We start from the raw sequence: 18,984 nt of genomic DNA on the forward strand, positions 1-18,984 counted from the left end.
CCAGATTCCTCTCAAACCGAGGTTCGACCGCCGCCTCACCGCATCCATGCATGCCCCGGCAAACCAACACCAAACCGGATCTTCAGGATCTCTTTCCACAATTGACGAATCTACTGATTCCAAGGGTAAGTCTGCCCCTTCGCCAGTCTCCTTACCCTCACCATTTCTTCGACCTTTTTCCCCACCTTCCCTTCTTCCTCCTTCCACACCCGCACATCCTCCCTCGTCTCCTGAGGTAGCACACTCACCCTCCCCGGTTCCCAGGATACCACCTCCCAATTCACCGGATCGAGTGCCTGAACACGTACCATCACGAGAACCACCTGTGTCTGTCACTTCCGATCTTGCAACGCCGTCACAAGCCAACCTTCCTCCCCCTCCTCAGCCAGCAAACACACCACTCCCTCCCTCTCCTCCTCAAGTTCCGTCTCCACCACCAGCTCGTTGTTCCAACCGTGCCAGGCGTGCTCCTGACCGATACGGCCATTGGTCCAAAGCGGCCACCCTTCCTTCAGATGTCGACACGCCCAAAACATGGCGCCAACTTCAGCGGTCTCCTAACAAAGACAAATGGCTAAAAGCGGCAAATGAAGAGTTCTCTTCTCTTCTAGAAATGGACACGTGGCGTCTAGTTCCCAGGCCGGAAAAACGCCGTATCATTAAATCTAAATGGGTCTTTAAAGTCAAAGCCCAACCAGATAAGTCCATCCAAAAACTCAAAGCTCGGCTAGTAGCTATGGGCTACTCACAAGTACGCGGTCTGGATTACGGCAAGGTATTTTCGACCACCCTTTGAATGGAGACTTTTTGTCTGATTTGCAGCCTGCTTGCTGTTTGCAAATGGAAGGGCCGTCAGGTGGATTTTAAAACTGCGTTCCTCAACGGCCACCTCAACAAGCCAATCTACATGGAACAACCTGTAGGTTTTGAAGACCTGAGATGCCCCAACTTTGTCTGTGAAGTCACACGCTTGCTGTACGGTCTCAAACAGTCTCCTCGACAGTGGAATCAAGAGCTTCACGGTGCTTTCATGGAACTCGGTCTCTCCCAGTCTCAATACGACCCTACCCTTTACTTCCGCTTGGAAGGGAAGCGTCTAGTATGTGCTGTTACGGTTCACGTCAACGATCTTTCAGTAGTGGGTGAGCCTTCTCATGTGGACAATCTCATCTCCGCTCTCGGGTCGCGCTTCACAATCGGCGCGAATGACGAACTCCATCATTTTCTGTCAATAAAAATCACCAGAGACGTTGAAAATTGACTCCTATATATGTCCCAAACCCACTACATCGATGATCTCTTAGCCTGTTTCATTTCTGGATCTCTCATTTCGGCTCACACACCCACCGATGCTCTCTTTAAAGACCTTTGTCGGCGGAAATCCGAGGAAACACGATCTCCTGGACCCTACAATCAGCTCATTGGCTCTCTCCTGTGGGTTGCTCAATGCACCCGGCCGGACGTTTCCTTTGCGGTCAACAGGCTCTCCCAATTTCTCAAAGATCCGTCGGAGGCTCATTGGCTAGCTGCGGTCAGGATTCTCCGTTATCTGGGTACTACAAAGCACCTCCGCCTATGCCTCGGAGGTTCCTCATCCTGCAGCGGGTTCTCAGACGCGATTGGGCCGAGGATCGTGAGGATAGAAGATCAACCTCGGCGTACACGTACCGTTTTGGGGATGGTGCTATTTCCTGGAAGTATCGAAAACAGGCCACGGTGTCTCTGTCAAGCACTGAGGCTGAATACAAGGCTTTATCTGACTCCTGCAAGGAGGGTTTATGGCTCCGAAATGTTCTGACTGAACTACAACTTCGCCCTCAAGATGCGCTTCCGCTTCACGTTGACAACAAGGGCGCGGAAGCTCTTGCAAACAACCCAGAACACCATTCACGCACGAAACACATTGACGCGCGGTACCATTTTGTACGTGAATGTGTGAAAGACTCCAAGATCAAGATTCTGCATGTTTCCACCCACGACATGCTCGCCGACATGCTGACAAAACCGCTTCCTCGAGTACTTCTGGAAAAACATCGACAAATGTTTGGCATTGTTTAGTTTTGTCTCCTTTGTTTTCTTTTTTCTTTCTTCACTTCTCTCAGATTTTCAGCAAGGGGGGGTGTTGAGGTGGCTCATATGGTTGTATGCTTCAATCTTTTGTTTCACTCATCTGTCACATTGTGTGACATCTCATTTTCATTTCTTCACTTGACTACTTAACCTGGAGTAGTAGCAGTTGGAAAGGCTTTCCTCATCCTTTCCAAACACTCACTCAACTCGTGTCTGCTGCTCCAGGTACGCTTGTCTCATTTCATTTCTCTTTCTCTTCTCATATGAAATAAACTTCTTATCCTTTCCAAACACTCACTCAACTCGTGTCTGCTGCTCCAGCCGCTGTTTATTCGATCATGTATCTTCAATGGAAAAACGTTTACCAGATACACTCCATGTATTGTACTTGTTTCAGCTTTGCTTTCAGCAGTAGCGCAGCGGAACCATTGCTGCACTACTGCTTTTTGAGCTGGCCGCGTAGCGCTCCCCCGCTGCCAGCCAAAAAAGTGCAGCTGTTTTGCTGGCCGCTGCGCGGCCAGCTGAAAGGAGCGGCCCCGCGCGCTGCACTACCGCTTTTTGGGTCAAGGAAAAAGCGGGGGCCCCGCTATTTTCAGCAGTAGCCAAGCGGGAACGGCGCTGCGCTACCACTTTTTGGGCTGACCGCGCAGCGGTTCCCTGCTGCACTGCGCTAAAAGACCGCTTTTTTGTAGCGCAGCGCAGCATTTCAGCCTTGCATCCCTTAAGATAAGACTGATTCACTTTGGAACTGATGTATCAATCAAAATCATTAGCATGGGTGTTGCACAAGTGGCACACATAAGCACCAAAAAATTGTATTCACAGAGTTTCAAGCTGGGCACAAGTCAACTACGGCAGTGTGGTATACGGAAATGTGAAAAATGAAAATTTCTTTCTAATATATATAATTAACCATACTAGGCCTCAAGATCCCACCAAATGGATTATATGGCCAATTTCACTTTTTGTCTTAATTTAGGATTTAGAGGGGCATCTAGAGCTCTCTAAATGCTCAGGGGAATCATCAATATTTTTTTTTTATTCTTATTTTTGAAATATTTTTTTCAAGATAGCTGAGCTGGATACAAATCTAAAATACATGATGGTTTTTTAGAGGAATGCCATTCCAGAAAATTGGGTCTTGCGAGGAGGGGTTGAGAATTGACTGAGAGCATTCACATTTGTTTGCTAAATTCTCGGGTTAAGTGGAGGACTTCCTGTCAATCTGGGAACTTAGATTTTTCCAGATTTTGCGGGGAAATCTGGGCTCGATTGTCCCAAATTCTAGATCTTCCTAGATTTCCCTGCGAAATCTGGGAAAATCTGGGTTTCCAGATTGGCAGGAAGTCCTCCAGTACATAAGCCCAGGTTTGTGGGCCGGTTGGCTGACCAAAGCTATTTCAAGCGGGCAGACGCATTCGTTGGGTCAGCTGCAGGCTAGCTGACGTGAGAAATGCCGTAGCCTCAGGTTAAATTTCAGGTTTAGGCTTGCTAAATATAGCGAGCCCAAACCTGAATTCAACCCTGGGTTTGTTGACCCGGGATTAAGCCCGGACCGATGCGATTGCCAGTCGGGTTAAGTGGCCAAAAATCAGCAATTTAACCCGACGAATGCGAATACTCTGAGTAGTGAGCAATGTACAATGAACATATTTGATTATCCTGATCTCTCATGCGAAGATTCCTGATCAGTCGTCAGTCCTTCCGGCAATGCCTCAGGCAAGGGGGACTTAGTCAAGTTGGGGCTCATCACTGAATGGAAGATATACTTTACGAGCTGGTACCAACTTGGCAAAGTTCAAGGAAATCAAGGGAAACTGACCAAGGGAGCTCACGGTTGGGACACGGGATGACTGACAAAACTGCCTTGAGGCCAATCGAGGAAAGTGCACATTGCGTATGGTGACAGTGTTGCATCTTCTGCGGCCAATGCTTTTTGGGTCAAGGTGATGACGAGTAGCATGGTACGCAGGAGCAAGGCAGTCTCTTATATGTACACTCTGCGAGTTAAGAATTGGCATACGGATTGAAGATTGGCGAAACTTTCTTTTGAGGACATAGGAGAATATGGATTTGCAGGTGGGGAAACAATCAAATTTTAATCTAACATGTTCAATCGACCTGCATTTTCTCCTTTGGGCTTCCCCTGTCTTTCCTTGCCAAGATTGCTTTGCGGTCTTTGTCGAGGTACAGCTTGGAGATGACGACCTTCGAAGGGTGAACTCCAACTTGGACGGTTTGGCCAGAGGCCTGTCAAAGGGTGAGCCAGGGTAAGCTTAGTGACCTGAGATACAGTCAATGAAGTGAACTTTACCTTGTCACGAGTGACCTTGTCGATATGAATCACGTATTTCTTGCGGTATACGGACAGTACTTTACCCTCGCGACCTTTGAAAGCTCCTCGGACAACAACTACTTCGTCATCTTTTCGGATGGGCATCGATCGAACCTGATGAGCAAATTGAAGAGTGATACATAATGAGGAGGCGAATTGATCGCGAAACGGTAAACCAGACAAGATGAGCTGCACATACGTTGTACTTAGCCCGCAGTTCTTTGGACAGACCAGAGGACATGATGACCCGTCTTACGTGAGAAGGCGCTTGGAAATGGGCCTTCCGCGACTTGCGGCGGGAGCTCGAGACATCTTGTTAAGATCAAAGGATTGGTACGAGAAGGTCGGATATCAGCTTGGGTTCCGATCAAAAGCCAGCCAGATGAATTTGGCCCTAGATAAGAGCTCAATTCGGCGTAGCCGGTTGAGGAAACGATTGGAGAGATGGATGCGACTCCGACACCGAAGGCCTAATATTTTGGAGCCGGTGTGGTTGGGCGGGAAAAGGAGGGTTCGCGCTGCAATGAGATGATTGAGCCAAAGAACATTCTAACCTTTGCTGAACTTGGCCATGTCGTCCTCGGTCGTGGTCTTCTCGGTCAGTTGGAGTCGGAGTGTGTCGTTGGTGATGTCCAGGGGCCCGCGCCGTTGAGTGCGGTCGCCTGCAGTCGGGTTAGGGTTCCAGCTGGCCCAGCCCAAGCGGCCCCTCGCCGGGGGGTCGCAAGCCCCAGTCTCACCATTCTAAACCTAACCTTCACCGGACTCCCATCGCCACGGCCAACGCCGCCCCACCGGCTGGCAGCGATTACGGCTGATCGACGCAAGCATCCAACCATCCGTAATCCTCATCGACACCCACCCACCATCGTAAGTAACATCCCGCCTAACCTTACCTGCCTGCGTAGAAAGGTCACGCCTGACTTTAATTCTTCCCTGACTCTATAGATGGAAAACGATCAAGGAATTGTAGTCGACTTGTACGTCCCACGAAAGTGTGCTGCCACCAACCGACGTTAGTCTCGCATCAGATAAACATCCATGACGTATTCTCGCTGATATCGGCAAAATATCCACGCCTTACTCCTCAATGCCTTCAGTGATCACCGCCAAGGACCACTCTTCAGTCCAAATCAATGTAGCCGAGGTTGATGAAGAAGGCAAAGCGATTCCCGGAAAGAATGTCACTTACGCTCTTTCAGGTTTCGTCAGGCGTGAAGGAGAGGCCGATGACAGTCTCAACCGACTAGCCACCCAAGACGGACGTTAGTATTTTAGCTTCGTCTTCATATAACCAGTATTCTTGCCTAATTCGTGGCTTATCTACAGTACTCCGAAGTGTCTGGAGCGGATCTCGATAATTGAAATGAATCAGTACATTCCTGCTCTTACCCTTTCTGCATACTATTTGGGGGTTCCTTAGCGTAGACCGGAGCCCCCTACCAACGATGGGTCTCTACATTACGCTACATTACATGGGTCTCCCAGTAGCGTAATTATACAAGTGACTGCCCCGCTAATTGACCGGTAGCTGGGAATTTGCATCTTGAGCCATAGCGTACAGTTGCCTTCGTCATTTGTCAGATTGAACCCGTAGGCAAAAGTTGAAGATTAGACTCGGGTCTAACCCAAGCTTAAGAAAGCCTCTTGAATCTAACTTAACAAAGTCCCTCCTCTGTGGGGCTGAGTGGGGAGCAGAGTGCCGCCGACCGCAGGGAGGGACTTAGACCTTATGTGGGGGTGCTCGCCTGAGAGCATCGGGCGGAAATCTGGTTCAACTTTGAGAGTATGTAGCTCGCTCGTTTTGCGAGCTACATATGAAGTTCCAAGCATCGATGGATGCGAATGCATCCCGTCTGTCTTTCTATCGACTCCGTTTTTGAAGAGAGTCACTCAAACAAAAAAGCTAAGGAGACTAAAGAGAAAAGTAAATTTCTCCGCTCGAACCTGCGGGGCCAGGCACCGCCCAAGAAGAGGGTGGTCTTGAGGCTTGCCACTTTTTTCGAAAATCAATCAAAAAGTCCCTTGATGGTATCTTGATCAGGTGAAGAGCTTAAAAAATCAATCATGTACTTATGTCCTTAAGTTCCGATAATGGGGGGGGGGGCAGCGTTGAAGCTGCAGGCTACAAAATTCAAAGAGTGATTTTCCATCACTTTTTGGTGGGTGGTCTCCCACCCAAACAGTCGCTTTAGTCCTAAGTCCCTCCCTGTGGGAGGGGTGGCTTCGCCACCAGCCAAACTTAAGCTCCACCCAAATGAGTTACCCCCCGGACCACCACCCGAACTCCGAACTCCGACCTCCCGCATGGGGAGGGACTTTGATAAGTTAGCTCTTGAATGGTGTCTTGAAGGGATTCTCCGCAGGAGAGGCTTACTTCGGAAGTCGCCAGTGTGGCCTGAGCACTTTGAGAAATTGGTCCAATTTTCACATTTTTAAACTCCACATCTATTTAAACATACAGCCATTCTTGAAAAGCTTGCGGTTGGGTAGGCCCAAATTTTGGACTGCTAATTTCAGCCTCAAAGCCTGTTTAGGGCTGCATATAGTAATGTGATTAGAAGAAAATCACTACTTTCTTTGTTTTTAACTTTGGGGCCTTGAGGGTTGCACCAGGACCATGGAAACCCCCTATAGATGTGGGTAACCAAAAATCCAAGATTTTGGCAAAATTCATACATCCGGGGGCACTGGGGAATGGCTTTTTTCGGCTGATTCATATATTTTCGTGCCTATGCCTGGGGCAAAATCACCCCAGGGAGCCCGAAATCCCCAAAGGTAAGCGGGGTTCTGCGGGTTTTAGGGGATTTAACTGAGTATCAGCAGAAATCCATACATAAATGCCATGTTTGGTGCATACCCTTTTGGGTTCCAAACCCCATTCATACCGATTTTGTGCCTAACATTTTGCAAAAAAATGTAAAAATTCATACATTTAGGTTACCCACCTACATCGGGGGTTTCCAGGGTCCTGTTGCACCATCCAAATCCTGGAGCAATTTTACATCAATTGTACTCTTTGCTGCATCCCCCTCCACTGTCCCATGGCCAGCTCAGCACCCTTGTCAAGCCACACAGCCGCCTGAAGGGGACTGTCTGTGCAGGCCTGTGGCTCAAATTAAAAAGAAAAATAAATAAATATTTTTGGCCTTGAGCCCACAAGCTTTTCAGGAATGGCTGTAACAGAACCTCTTGAAGATGATTCTGAATGGACAAAGCTGTAGCCTTCTTGGGTGTCTAAAGATTTGGCCAAAAATAGCCAGTGGCTTGTGATTTGAAGTCCATCATCACCCTGGTTTTTTGCAAAGTAGATTTTGACAGATGTGGATCCATTTGGATAATTGGTCCATGGACCCTCTCACAGTGTTTTGAATCAATGAGTCAATCAAACTAGAGTAATAATGTGTATGTAGGTATTGTGGCACCTGTGTGATACTTGTTTATGGATTTAGCACCAGATATATTTGCTGGGATATCGGGCTTTTAGAGGTTGGATTGCTTACAATGTTATTCTATTTAGACAAGGATTCTTGGAAGGGGATAGAGATATCTGGGATTATCAAGCTGGAATGAATATGCTTAAAGTCTTGCAATTCTAATGGTGCCAAGGGGCAGAGGTTTGTCCAAGAGCTACTAGGGAATATAGGAGGGTGAGATCACCTCCAAGGCATTTGGCTGGTAGCTCTTCCCCTTGTAAGCCAACTTGAAATACAAGCCCCCCCTTTGGGAGGTGGGCCCTTTGGCCCCCAAGCATAGATGTGAGAAAGGGGCTTGTGCTAAGTTCAGGCCCAACCTGAGAGTGCAATGTAGGCTCAAACATCACCTTGACCACAGTTTTAAGTAGGGCTGGGACTCAGGTGATACTCAAGGCCTGGAGGGCATCCCACACTGTTCCCCTGCAGATATAACCAAGCTTGGGTATCAAATTAGCTACTCCTGGGTACTATCCGCCAGATATTGGGTACCACCCGCAGGGACCGGCAATTGCACGTCCCAGGGTGTGTAGAAAATTTTTCCCAGCCAAGAATCAAGATAAATATGTATAAAAGCAACATGATGTCAAAAAATGCTCCACTCCAGAAGATAACCCGCAGAATTCAAGAGAGTATGTTTAAATTATCTAGTCAGAAGGAGGCTAGCATTCTCAAGAAGCTCAAGGAGGCTGATCCAGGAAACTGAGGCTTGCTGTTTTGATTGTAGTCAAGTTGGGCAATGCAAAGGTTCTTGAATATCACTTGGGCAAGATGTGTCAGGGCGGGTCTCTAAAGTGACTACGCTCTGAATGCAGCGGATAGCTATCTACAACTAATCAGTCGGACGCTCTACTCAACCGCTTCTGCGGGAGGATAAAACCACGCCTCCTAGAGGAGGGGCTGTTGACGAGGGTCAACCGGAGGCTTGCAGCGCTCCTGAAGGGAATAGGATATCAGGGATACTAGAGCTCAAACTTACCTGATGGGCGAGGTCAAGCGCTGCTATCAAAAGAGAATAGAAGAGAGAAAAGAAAAGAGATGTCAAAGGCCCCAATCGCAGTTGTCAAAGTTGTCGAGAACTACAATGTTGGCGGGCTTGGTAAATTGAATCTGAGGGAAAACTCCGATAAGGATGGTTCCCTCGTACTTATACTAGTAGATCTGTCGATCGGTGACAGTCTTACTTGACGAGTGTCTTTCTCTTGTCAAGGATTGCTTCGCTGCGCGCAGTCTCCGCGCGCTCCTTCGCGCTCCTTGGCTTAGGGCCAAGTGACTATAAGCCGCTAGTAGTCGCGGCGTTGTCAGTCGCTGCGCTGTCTAGACTAGCATCTGGCTGACAAGATGTACATCTTGCCATCCCTGCACCAGTGCTCCCTTGGAGCAAGTGTTTTCCTGATCCAAATTTAATCAGCCCCCAATGGAGCAGTCTCATTCCAACCTCCATTGACAACATCCTCTTCCTGAAGGACTGGTACCCCTCATTTGAAAAGCTAGACTTAATGATGAAACATTCTCAAATTTATTTTTTTCTACTTTTTTCCCTCCACATTTGAACTCTTCTCAGCCTGCTGTTTAAATTGAATGAAGGGCTGGTCTCCAACCCTTTCTGAGACCCCTCCCAAGTCATTTACCCCAGATATCTGATTGGGTAAAAACCTCATAAAATCCTCCTGCACTCCTACCAACCGGGTTGGATAGTTGGGTATACCCAAGTAAGCTTGGGTTGGGGCCCAGCCCTAATTTTGAGGTCTTTGGAGGTTCATTGCAAACCTATGTGGGCTTGTTGATTACTCCAGCCAAAAAAAAGTTTCATTTTTTGGGTCCCCTCAATTGGGACCCCGGCATATATACATAAGGCCATATATATGGACTGATACACATATTTTATGGGGTTGTAAAATTTTCTGAAGCCATATTTTTATATAATAAGCAAATCTATGTGCCTCATTTATCTCAGAGCCTGTGATGACCAAAGCCAGGAAGCTGCTTGGGTCTCTGTTAGAGATGGCCCCAACAAACCCATTGCGGGTACCTGCTATCCGCTGGCGGGTACCCGCCCATGGTTGGCGGGTACCCGCTGTAGAACTTCTACGCTAGGTGTGATCTGAGCTTGGAAGGGAAATGTAGAAGTCACGGATAATGACAGACTACACGGGTGCTTGAAGGGCTGCCTTGCTTGAATGAGCTTCTGGGAAAATGTACACTAAGAATTTATAGTGTGGCACAATCTTTAGAACTATTCTTAATTCTATCTGAATCTGAACCCTAATTACCTGTGTTCAGTGCGCAAGAGACAAGGAATGTTATATGTAAGGGATGTAAAGAGGAATGTTATATGTAGGTGATGTAAAGAGTAATGTTATATGTAAGGGATGAAGTAAGGGATGAAGAAGAGAATGTTATATCTAGGTGATTTAAAGAGGATTGTTATATGTAAGTGATGTAAAGAGAATTGTTATATGTATGAAATTTATCTATGTCAAGGGGGCAAGTTATATATATCAATTAATATTTCAAAATATTATAATTCAACTATTTATATCAAGTGATGAGTGCTAGTAATCTACAATATTACTATCAAGTGCAAACATGGGGAAAGAAGAAAACATGAAGGGGTAGAAGAGGCCTCATTTTATAGTAAATAAACTTGTCTGAGACTAGAAATATGTAGCTGAAAGATTCTTCTACTATGTGATGTGTACAGCTGTGTGAAATACAAAAGGGCTTGGTATTTTGAGACATGGCTATTCAATCCATCGGCTTTACACCAAAGATAAATTTGCCATTATCTTTGGTTTGGAACCAATGGGAGGGCGGAGCTGGATGGAGCTGGGAGGAGCTGTGTCAGAACCGCGGAAAACAAGGTTACCACACGCTTCTGACCAGTATTGCCCAAGTTTTTTTTTCATATCCCCCCTAACCCCTAATCCCTAACCCCTAACCCCTAACCCCTAACCCCTAATCCCTAATCCCTAATCCCTAATCCCTAATCCCTAACCCCTAATCCCTAACCCCTAACCCCTAACCCCTAACCCCTAATCCCTAATCCCTAATCCCTAATCCCTAATCCCTAACCCCTAACCCCTAACCCCTAATCCCTAGCCCCTAACTCCTATCCCCTAACCCCTAACCCCTAAGAGCAACCACATCGGTCGCGGTTTTAGCTCGGATTAGCGTAACTTACTCCAACCCCTCAACTGCATCGGGGTAGAGTAGCTTTGGAGTAACTACTCCCGGGAGTAGGAAAAGGAGTAGCAAGGGGTAACTTTGCTCTCTGCTAATCCTGGGAGTAAGCCGTCCACAAACCCTCGGTACGACCCTGGAGTAACTCATCCACACACCTTGTCACCTCCAACATGCCACCTCAAAAATCACGACAACCTATGGCTACCACCCAACTCTCCGAATTGACACCAGCCAGCCCAACGACTCAGTCCCAACCTCCAACCCAAACTGACCCTCCTCCAAAGCGCCGAGGCCCAAACCTTACCCCCGAGGAAGATGAGCAACTCACAAAGAGCTGGGCCTTCATATCCCAAGATGGAGTCACGTCAAACAATCAAAAGGCTGCCGACTTTTGGGCTTGAGTCCTAGAAGATTTCAATCAATTCACACCCGGACCCCAACGAGACACTGATGGTTTATCTACCAGGTAAGTTGTCTCAGACTCCAACACATTGTTTTAGTTTATGAGCAAGTTTCTTCATTTATAAACACTTGATTTCCCTGCCATCACATTGATCAGATGGAAACCCTTGCAACAGGCATGCCTCAAGTTCTTGGCTCTTTACAATTGAATTGCTAATAACCCGGCGTCTGGTAGTTCACCCGATGATTGGATGTTGAATGCGCGAGGAATGTATCACGAGCAAGTCAAAAAGCACTTCACCGCCGACCGAGCATGGAACTTGTTGAAAAACATTCCAAAGTTTAAAGATCTTGTCGGCAAGGCTAAAAACGGCCGACCTTCTTCCAACATGTCGCAAGCACAACAACCACGATCAGCTCAATCAATATCACCCCCCCCTGAAACTCCTCTAGAGGGTCAATCTGCAAAATCAAAGGACTGGGAGCGACCTCCAGGCATCCATCGAGCGAAGCGCAAAGTCAGTGACAATGACTACAAGCAAAAGAAGATGAAGCTACTCAAAGCTTCAGAGAAGCACTCATCCAAGCGGACCGCAGAAGCAAAACGTGCCAATCAAGAAGCCAAACGTGCGAATGACATCCAAGCGGAGTGGGTTGCTGTTGATCGAGAGAAGAATGAGATGAATCTCATGTTTCAGAATGTCGATAACTGCCCCGATGATTTTGCTCAAACTTACCTGATCGCAAAGAAGAAGGACATTTTAGATTGTTTGATCAATCCATCATCGGCGCCTCCCAATAATACCTCAAACAATCCGTCATCGGCACCTCCGACTAGCGAGAAAGATCAATCCTCAAGGCCTCCTACTAGCGAAAAGGAAAGAGACAATGAAAGTGAAAGTGAATCCGAAGAAGATGAATCCGAAAAATCAGATGGCGACTGCGATCTTGATCCAACGCAAACCCAGACTTTTCATGGTGCACATGAAGAACCCGAGTTCCCCTTACACCCTGACCTTGCATTGTTGTAGCTTCAAGTTCTAGTGCTAGTTCTACTGCTGCTGTTTCTTGATTTGTTGTCTCCTTTTCATTTCATCTATCTCGGTCTTGTTTTCCAGATAACTTGAAAAAAAAATTATACAAATTGAGATAAACAATGCAAAATTTTTACACAAGTGGATTGAGTCGGAGAAACAAACAGAAACACAACAAAACTGTTTGGAGACAGAAATAACATCGGATAAAACGGACAGTCAAGATTGAGGCAGAAAAAAATCTTTTGAGGTTGAGTTCACTCCTCGTCTGAAGGGCTATCCTCATCGGATGTGTCTGATTGGACAGCCTTGTCCCATAAGTTCCTAATGAGGTCGCTTGTGAGCTTATGATTGACAAGCTGGGATCACATCTCAACTTCTCTCATACGTTGCTGGAGGATGTTGTACGGTGTAGATTGGGGAGGAACAAGCTTGGTTGAGGAGGGCAGCGCCGGGTAAGATTTCGGATCGGCGCGTGATTCGACAATCATATTGTGAAGGATAATACAAGTCTTCAATATGGCTTTGATGTCGTCGGGGTACCACTGCATAGCAGGTTTCTTCAGGATTTGGAATTGGCCTTGCAATATTCCAAAAGTGCGTTCGATATCCTTGCGGACTGATTCTTGTCTTTTGACAAAGATTTTTGTGTGAAGCCCCCTTCGAGAGCTCACAAGCGGAGATTACATAAGCCACCCAACAGTCCCTTAAGCTCGGTTCCCCCGCGCCCTCCTAGCTCAGCAGAGAGAAACTGATACATCTCTCCTGGGCTAGGTGAGCATATTCCTTTCATCATTTCATTATCCTAGTTGTATGTACAGAGAGAAACTGATACATCTCTCCTGGGCTAGTTCTATCTGCAATACAAGAGTGGTTCATAGAAACCTTTTAGGCCTCGTGCCTCGTGCCAGCCCAATTAGTGAAGAGTCCCTTCAGGACTCTTACACTTTTTTTTTCTCAAATACCACTCCTGGAGGTCCCTTTCGCGATGGGTTCCTCAATCATTTCATCTTCGTCGAGCATTTTGGCTCGTTTTCCGTCTTCGCCTTCGTCTTCGCCCTCGGCCTCGCTTCCCCCCCCTCTTCCCGAACCATCCACCAGCGACCCTTCTCTGAATCCCATTAAACCAGCGCGGGTTATTCTCGAGCTCCAATTAGCAGGACGTTGCTTCAGGGCCCTTGTCGACACGGGTTCCGAGATCGACCTTATCTCAGATAGTGCCGCGGACGAATCCTTCTTAGTTCGTCGGCCATTGGGACGACCGAGCTCAATCAGACTGGCGCTTGGAGATGGCTCAGCAACACCCCTCACCATTCGACATTACGTGACGACTACGTTGCGCATCGCTTGTCCATCCTTCATTTTTGAAGACGTACCGCTACGTGTTGGACCTGTCCTAGGAGATTTCGACATTATCCTCGGAACTCCGTTCCTACATCGACATGGACTTTCGGTGTCCGTAGAACTGCAGGCAGTAGAGTGCTCTCGCTCAAATACCCTGATTTACGACTACCGAGTGGACCCCGAGACGCCTCAGTCAGCAGCCGCGGTGTCCACCTCATCTTCTGAGTACCCCTGCGCAGATTCGGAGCGGTTAATCTTGAAGGAATTCGCGGACCTTTTCCCTGACGACATCCCAGCGGTTAGCAGTGAGATTGACGAGGATGTTCGGGCGTTGGACGACTTTTTTCCGAGAAAACTCCAAGACGCGGCGTCCCGCACTCGACATAAAATTGTTCTGACAGATCCCAACGCCGTCATCAATGAGCGTCAATTCCCCTATCCACCCAAACATCTCGCGGCGTGGAGGACTCTCCTGGATCAACACATTAAGGCGGGTCGTATCCGTCGTTCGACTAGCCAATATGCGTCCCCAAGCCTCATCATTCCAAAGAAAGATCCAATGGCTCTTCCCCGTTGGGTTTGTGATTATCGTAAGCTCAATAGTCTTACTGTTCGCGACCGCTCTCCACTCCCCAATGTCGACAAACTTGTCCGTTTAGTCGCTTCCGGCAAGGTGTTCTTGATCTTGGATCAAACGAATGCGTTTTTTCAGACCAGAATGAGAGAAGAAGACATTCCGCTGACAGCGGTCAAGACGCCATGGGGACTTATGGAATGGGTGGTAATGCCGATGGGACTGACAAATGCGCCAGCTACTCACCAGGCTAGGCTTGAGGAAGCGTTAGGCGATCTCATCAACGAAATCTGCGTGGTGTACCTTGACGACATTGTCATCTTTTCGAACTCGTTTGAAGAACACGAAACACACGTGCGCGCGGTCCTCCGTAAACTTTGTCAAGCCAACCTCTACTGCAGCCCAAAGAAGACAAAGCTTTTCCGGGGTCGTGTGAAGTTTTTGGGCCATTGGATCTCAGCCAATGGAATCAAAGCTGATGACGACAAAATAGCTGATATCCAATCCTGGCCGTCGCCGCAGTCAGCCAAGGGGGTAAAACGGTTTCTTGGTACTGTGCAATGGATGAAGAAATTTATCTGGGGCCTGCAACGCTATGTCGGCACGCTCACACCTTTGACAAGTTCAAAACTTGACAATAAAGCTTTTAAATGGGGCCCTAGAGAAGAGAAGGCTTTCCAGAATATCAAGCGCATCATGACGACACTCCCTTGTTTAAAGAATGTCGATTACGAATCCGACGACCCGCTCTGGCTTTTCACGGACGCGAGCGGTTCGGGACTTGGAGCGGCTTTGTTTCAAGGCAAAGACTGGAAGATTGCTTCCCCGATTGCTTACAAGTCGCACCAGATGACACCGGCGGAGCGCAATTATCCAGTCCATGAGCAAGAATTGTTAGCTGTTGTACATGCACTCCACAAGTGGCGAATGCTACTTCTTGGAATGAAGATCAACGTGATGTCAGATCATCATTCTCTAGTTCACCTTCCCCAACAACGCACGCTGAGTAAGAGACAAGCGCGCTGGTCTGAACTCTTGGCGGACTTCGACCTCAATTTTAACTACATTCGGGGCGAAGACAACTCTGTTGCCGACGCCCTCTCCAGGAAGGATCTTCCCGACGACGAACCTTCCACAGAGGAAGTGACTTGTGTGGCGGCATTAACGGAGCTTGGTTTGTCAATTGCACCTTCCCTCACAGAGGCCATTCTGACCGGTTACGCACATGACCAATTTTGCATTGCCTTACGTGATGCTCTTCCTCTCCGGACAGATTGCGTGGAAGAGAATGGTCTCCTTTTCATCAATGGACGACTGGTCATCCCAGCAAACTTCAAATTACGCCGATCACTCATTGATGAAGCGCACCTGCGCCTTGGCCACCTCGGATTTCTCAAAACGACCGCCGAACTCCGGCGGGATTTTTTCTGGCCACGGATGTCCACCGACATACGACAAATTCTCAAGCGCTGTGATACTTGTCAACGCACCAAGGCTCCCACTACAGCACCGGCGGGAAAAATGCTCACTCCCTCTTTCCCTCGTCAACCGCTGACAAACATTGCGATTGATTTCGTGGGACCGTTGCGCAAGGCGTCCCACTATGATATGCTTCTCACGTGTACTTGCCGATTGTCCGGATTCATTCAAATTATTCCGGTTCTCCAAACAGACACGGCTGAAAAGACAGCGAGCCGATTCTTCAATGGGTGGATCGCCCGATTTGGCCCACCTGCCTCCATCATCAGTGACCGTGATAAGACCTGGACATCACGGTTCTGGAAGTCTCTTATGTCCCGGTTGAACATTAAATTTCATATGTCGACATCCTTCCACCCGCAAGCTGACGGCCGTAGCGAGCGTTCCAACAAGACAGTAGGTCAGATCCTGCGGTCTTTCACCTCCAAACGCCAGACGAAATGGCTAGAAGCCTTACCTGCTGTAGAATACGCCATCAATTCGGCAATGAACGTCGCTACGGGGATCAGCCCCTTTGAGCTTCTCTACGGATGTAAGCCCTTGCTTTTTCCCTCCCGACCCCAACCTCTGAGCGACACACCTCCGGACCTCCCGGCCCTCGATAAATGGATTAAACTTCGTGAAGGTGCTTGGGCCGAGGCCCGTGATGTGCTCTGTGCCAGCCGGGTCCGACAGGCCATTCAGCACAACAAGAAACACACAAATCCTCCTCCTTTGACAATTGGTACACCGGTACTACTGAATTCGGCCGACTGGCGCGGTAAACATCAAACTGGCGTCGACAAACTGAAAGATCGATTTGAGGGCCCATACACGGTCACCAAAGTTTCAAACTACGGCCAAACTGTGACACTAGCTCTACCTGCTGGAGACAAACGCCATCCGACATTCCACATTTCAAAAATCAAACCCCTCCGTGGCGAATCGGATACCACTTCGGACGCTGTCTCGACGCTCTCTGATCACTCTCGACATTCATCCTCAAGGTCTTATAGGGGGGGAGACTGTGAAGCCCCCTTCGAGAGCTCACAAGCGGAGATTACATAAGCCACCCAACAGTCCCTTAAGCTCGGTTCCCCCGCGCCCTCCTAGCTCAGCAGAGAGAAACTGATACATCTCTCCTGGGCTAGGTGAGCATATTCCTTTCATCATTTCATTATCCTAGTTGTATGTACAGAGAGAAACTGATACATCTCTCCTGGGCTAGTTCTATCTGCAATACAAGAGTGGTTCATAGAAACCTTTTAGGCCTCGTGCCTCGTGCCAGCCCAATTAGTGAAGAGTCCCTTGAGGACTCTTACATTTTGTTTGCCGGTCCGCAGTTCCTGAGAGAGATTTGGACTGAACAAGAGTAGCCCAAGGATTGTAAATGCCATCAACCAGATAATAAGGCATTTTATATGTGTTTTCGCCGAGTTAAAACTCTACACCCCAGGAAGTCCCGTCAAGTAGCGACTGAAAGATTGGTGATCGGTCTAGAACGTTCTTGTCATTTAAGCAACCCGGTGTTCCAAAAAAACAGTGCCAAATCCAAGTATCCTTTGTTGCGGTGGCCTCCAAAATAATGGTTGGTGTCTTTTCCTTCCCTTTGAACTGGCCGGCTGATTCTGTCGGGCAATTTTTCCAAGCCCAGTGCATGCAATCAAGGCTCCCAATACAACCTGGGAAACCTCTTGCAGCATTCTCCTCCAGGATCCTCTTCAAATCATCCCTGGTTGGAGCTCGTAAGTATGTTGGTCCGTAGAACTCTTGGATTGCCCCGCAGAAAATATCCAGGTTTTGTCTTGCAGTTGTCTCGGCAAGTCGACAATATTCGTCCGTTGCGTCAAACGGAAGTCCGTAGGCTAATTGTCGGATTGCAGCTGTTATCTTCTGATGAGGACTCAGTCCCATCTTTCCTGTGCAATCCTATCAAGAAAAGATAAAATTAGTGTTTGTTGCTTGGGAATAGAAATAGAAAGATTTACTGCTTTTTGAACAAAGTAAGGATAATGTTTGGTGAGATCCTGTATGATACGAACGACAAGACCTCTCTCCATGCGAAACCTTTGGCAAAAGTCGCGAGAGTTGTACCGGGTGAACTCGTTGAAGTAATCATTCATCATAGATTTGTGGTGTTTCAGATGGTCTTGATCCTTGTTGGGCTGCCGTTTTTTCTTGGGTGGTGCACGTGTTTCCTCATCCGAATCGCTAGAATCAAGCTTGTTGTCGAGGTCACTATCTAGAATCTGTTGGACCGTCTTCCGATTCTGCTGAGCTATCCTGCAAACAAGTAACCTGCGGCGTTGAGATTCGGATTGATCGGGAAATGGAAGGATACTTGTCCGAAGCATCGTGCTTTGTTTCGAAGCCGATGCGGTTGTTTGGAGTAATCCAAGGGGTAGCAGTTACTCCAAATTTTGATCCGTACCGATTTGGTTGCCCCCCGGGGGTAGCACTAATCCGGGAGTAAAGTTGAAGCTTACTCCTGGACTTACCCCGCGCACCGATGCGGTTGCTCTAACCCCTAACCCCTAACCCCTATACCCTATCCCCTAAACCTAACCCCTAAAACCTGCCCCCTATCCCCCAAATGGGGGATGGGGACAGGGGGGATTGAACCAGCAACCTGCCTATTACCTGGTTTGCAGCAGAGCTGCAAACCACTAGGCTATGAAACATTTTCTGCTTGGGGCTGTTTGGGGGAATTTATTACCCAGGCCAGCTCCAATCAGCTCCATCCAGCTCCGCCCTCCCATTGGTTCCAAACCAAAGATAATGGCGAATTTATCTGTGGTTTAAAACGGAAGAATTGGATTGACACAGATGGGTATTTTACTATCTAAGTAGGAATTTCTTTTCACAGAAGAGTGTATCAGATGTAATTTTATTCTTAGAGTGAATTTCATGATGAAATATTTTGAGATCTACTGTGTATCTACTCTTATATGGAAAATACATCTATGAGGTGTATCTTAGAGGCAATTCTTTGAATTTTACTATGAAATATGCTACATTTCTCTTACTCATGTAAAGGGCTGTTACTGGTTTTCTGGGTGTGAAAATAATCATGAAATCTGGGTGAAATTTAATATGGGGTTTATTACTACT

General features: G+C 47.7%; 2 protein-coding genes across 2 annotated transcripts; one reads left to right on the forward strand and one right to left on the reverse strand.

The window, feature by feature from the left end:
* Nucleotides 1-4,182: 4,182 nt before the first annotated feature.
* PtA15_10A35 (uncharacterized protein) lies at nucleotides 4,183-4,978 on the reverse strand (the record flags this gene model as incomplete). The annotated part of the gene is made up of 4 exons (XM_053160526.1): nucleotides 4,183-4,320; nucleotides 4,385-4,519; nucleotides 4,605-4,717; nucleotides 4,960-4,978. 4 exons carry the CDS (start codon nucleotides 4,976-4,978, stop codon nucleotides 4,183-4,185), a joined length of 405 nt encoding a protein of 134 aa, XP_053024171.1.
* A 372-nt stretch (nucleotides 4,979-5,350) lies between these two features.
* PtA15_10A36 (uncharacterized protein) lies at nucleotides 5,351-5,763 on the forward strand (the record flags this gene model as incomplete). Its single annotated transcript, XM_053160537.1, has 3 exons — nucleotides 5,351-5,417; nucleotides 5,503-5,667; nucleotides 5,732-5,763. 3 exons carry the CDS (start codon nucleotides 5,351-5,353, stop codon nucleotides 5,761-5,763), a joined length of 264 nt encoding a protein of 87 aa, XP_053024172.1.
* Between the last annotated feature and the right edge of the window lie 13,221 nt (nucleotides 5,764-18,984).

Source organism: Puccinia triticina, chromosome 10A, assembly GCF_026914185.1.
Source record: "Puccinia triticina chromosome 10A, complete sequence".
NCBI lineage: Eukaryota > Fungi > Basidiomycota > Pucciniomycetes > Pucciniales > Pucciniaceae > Puccinia > Puccinia triticina.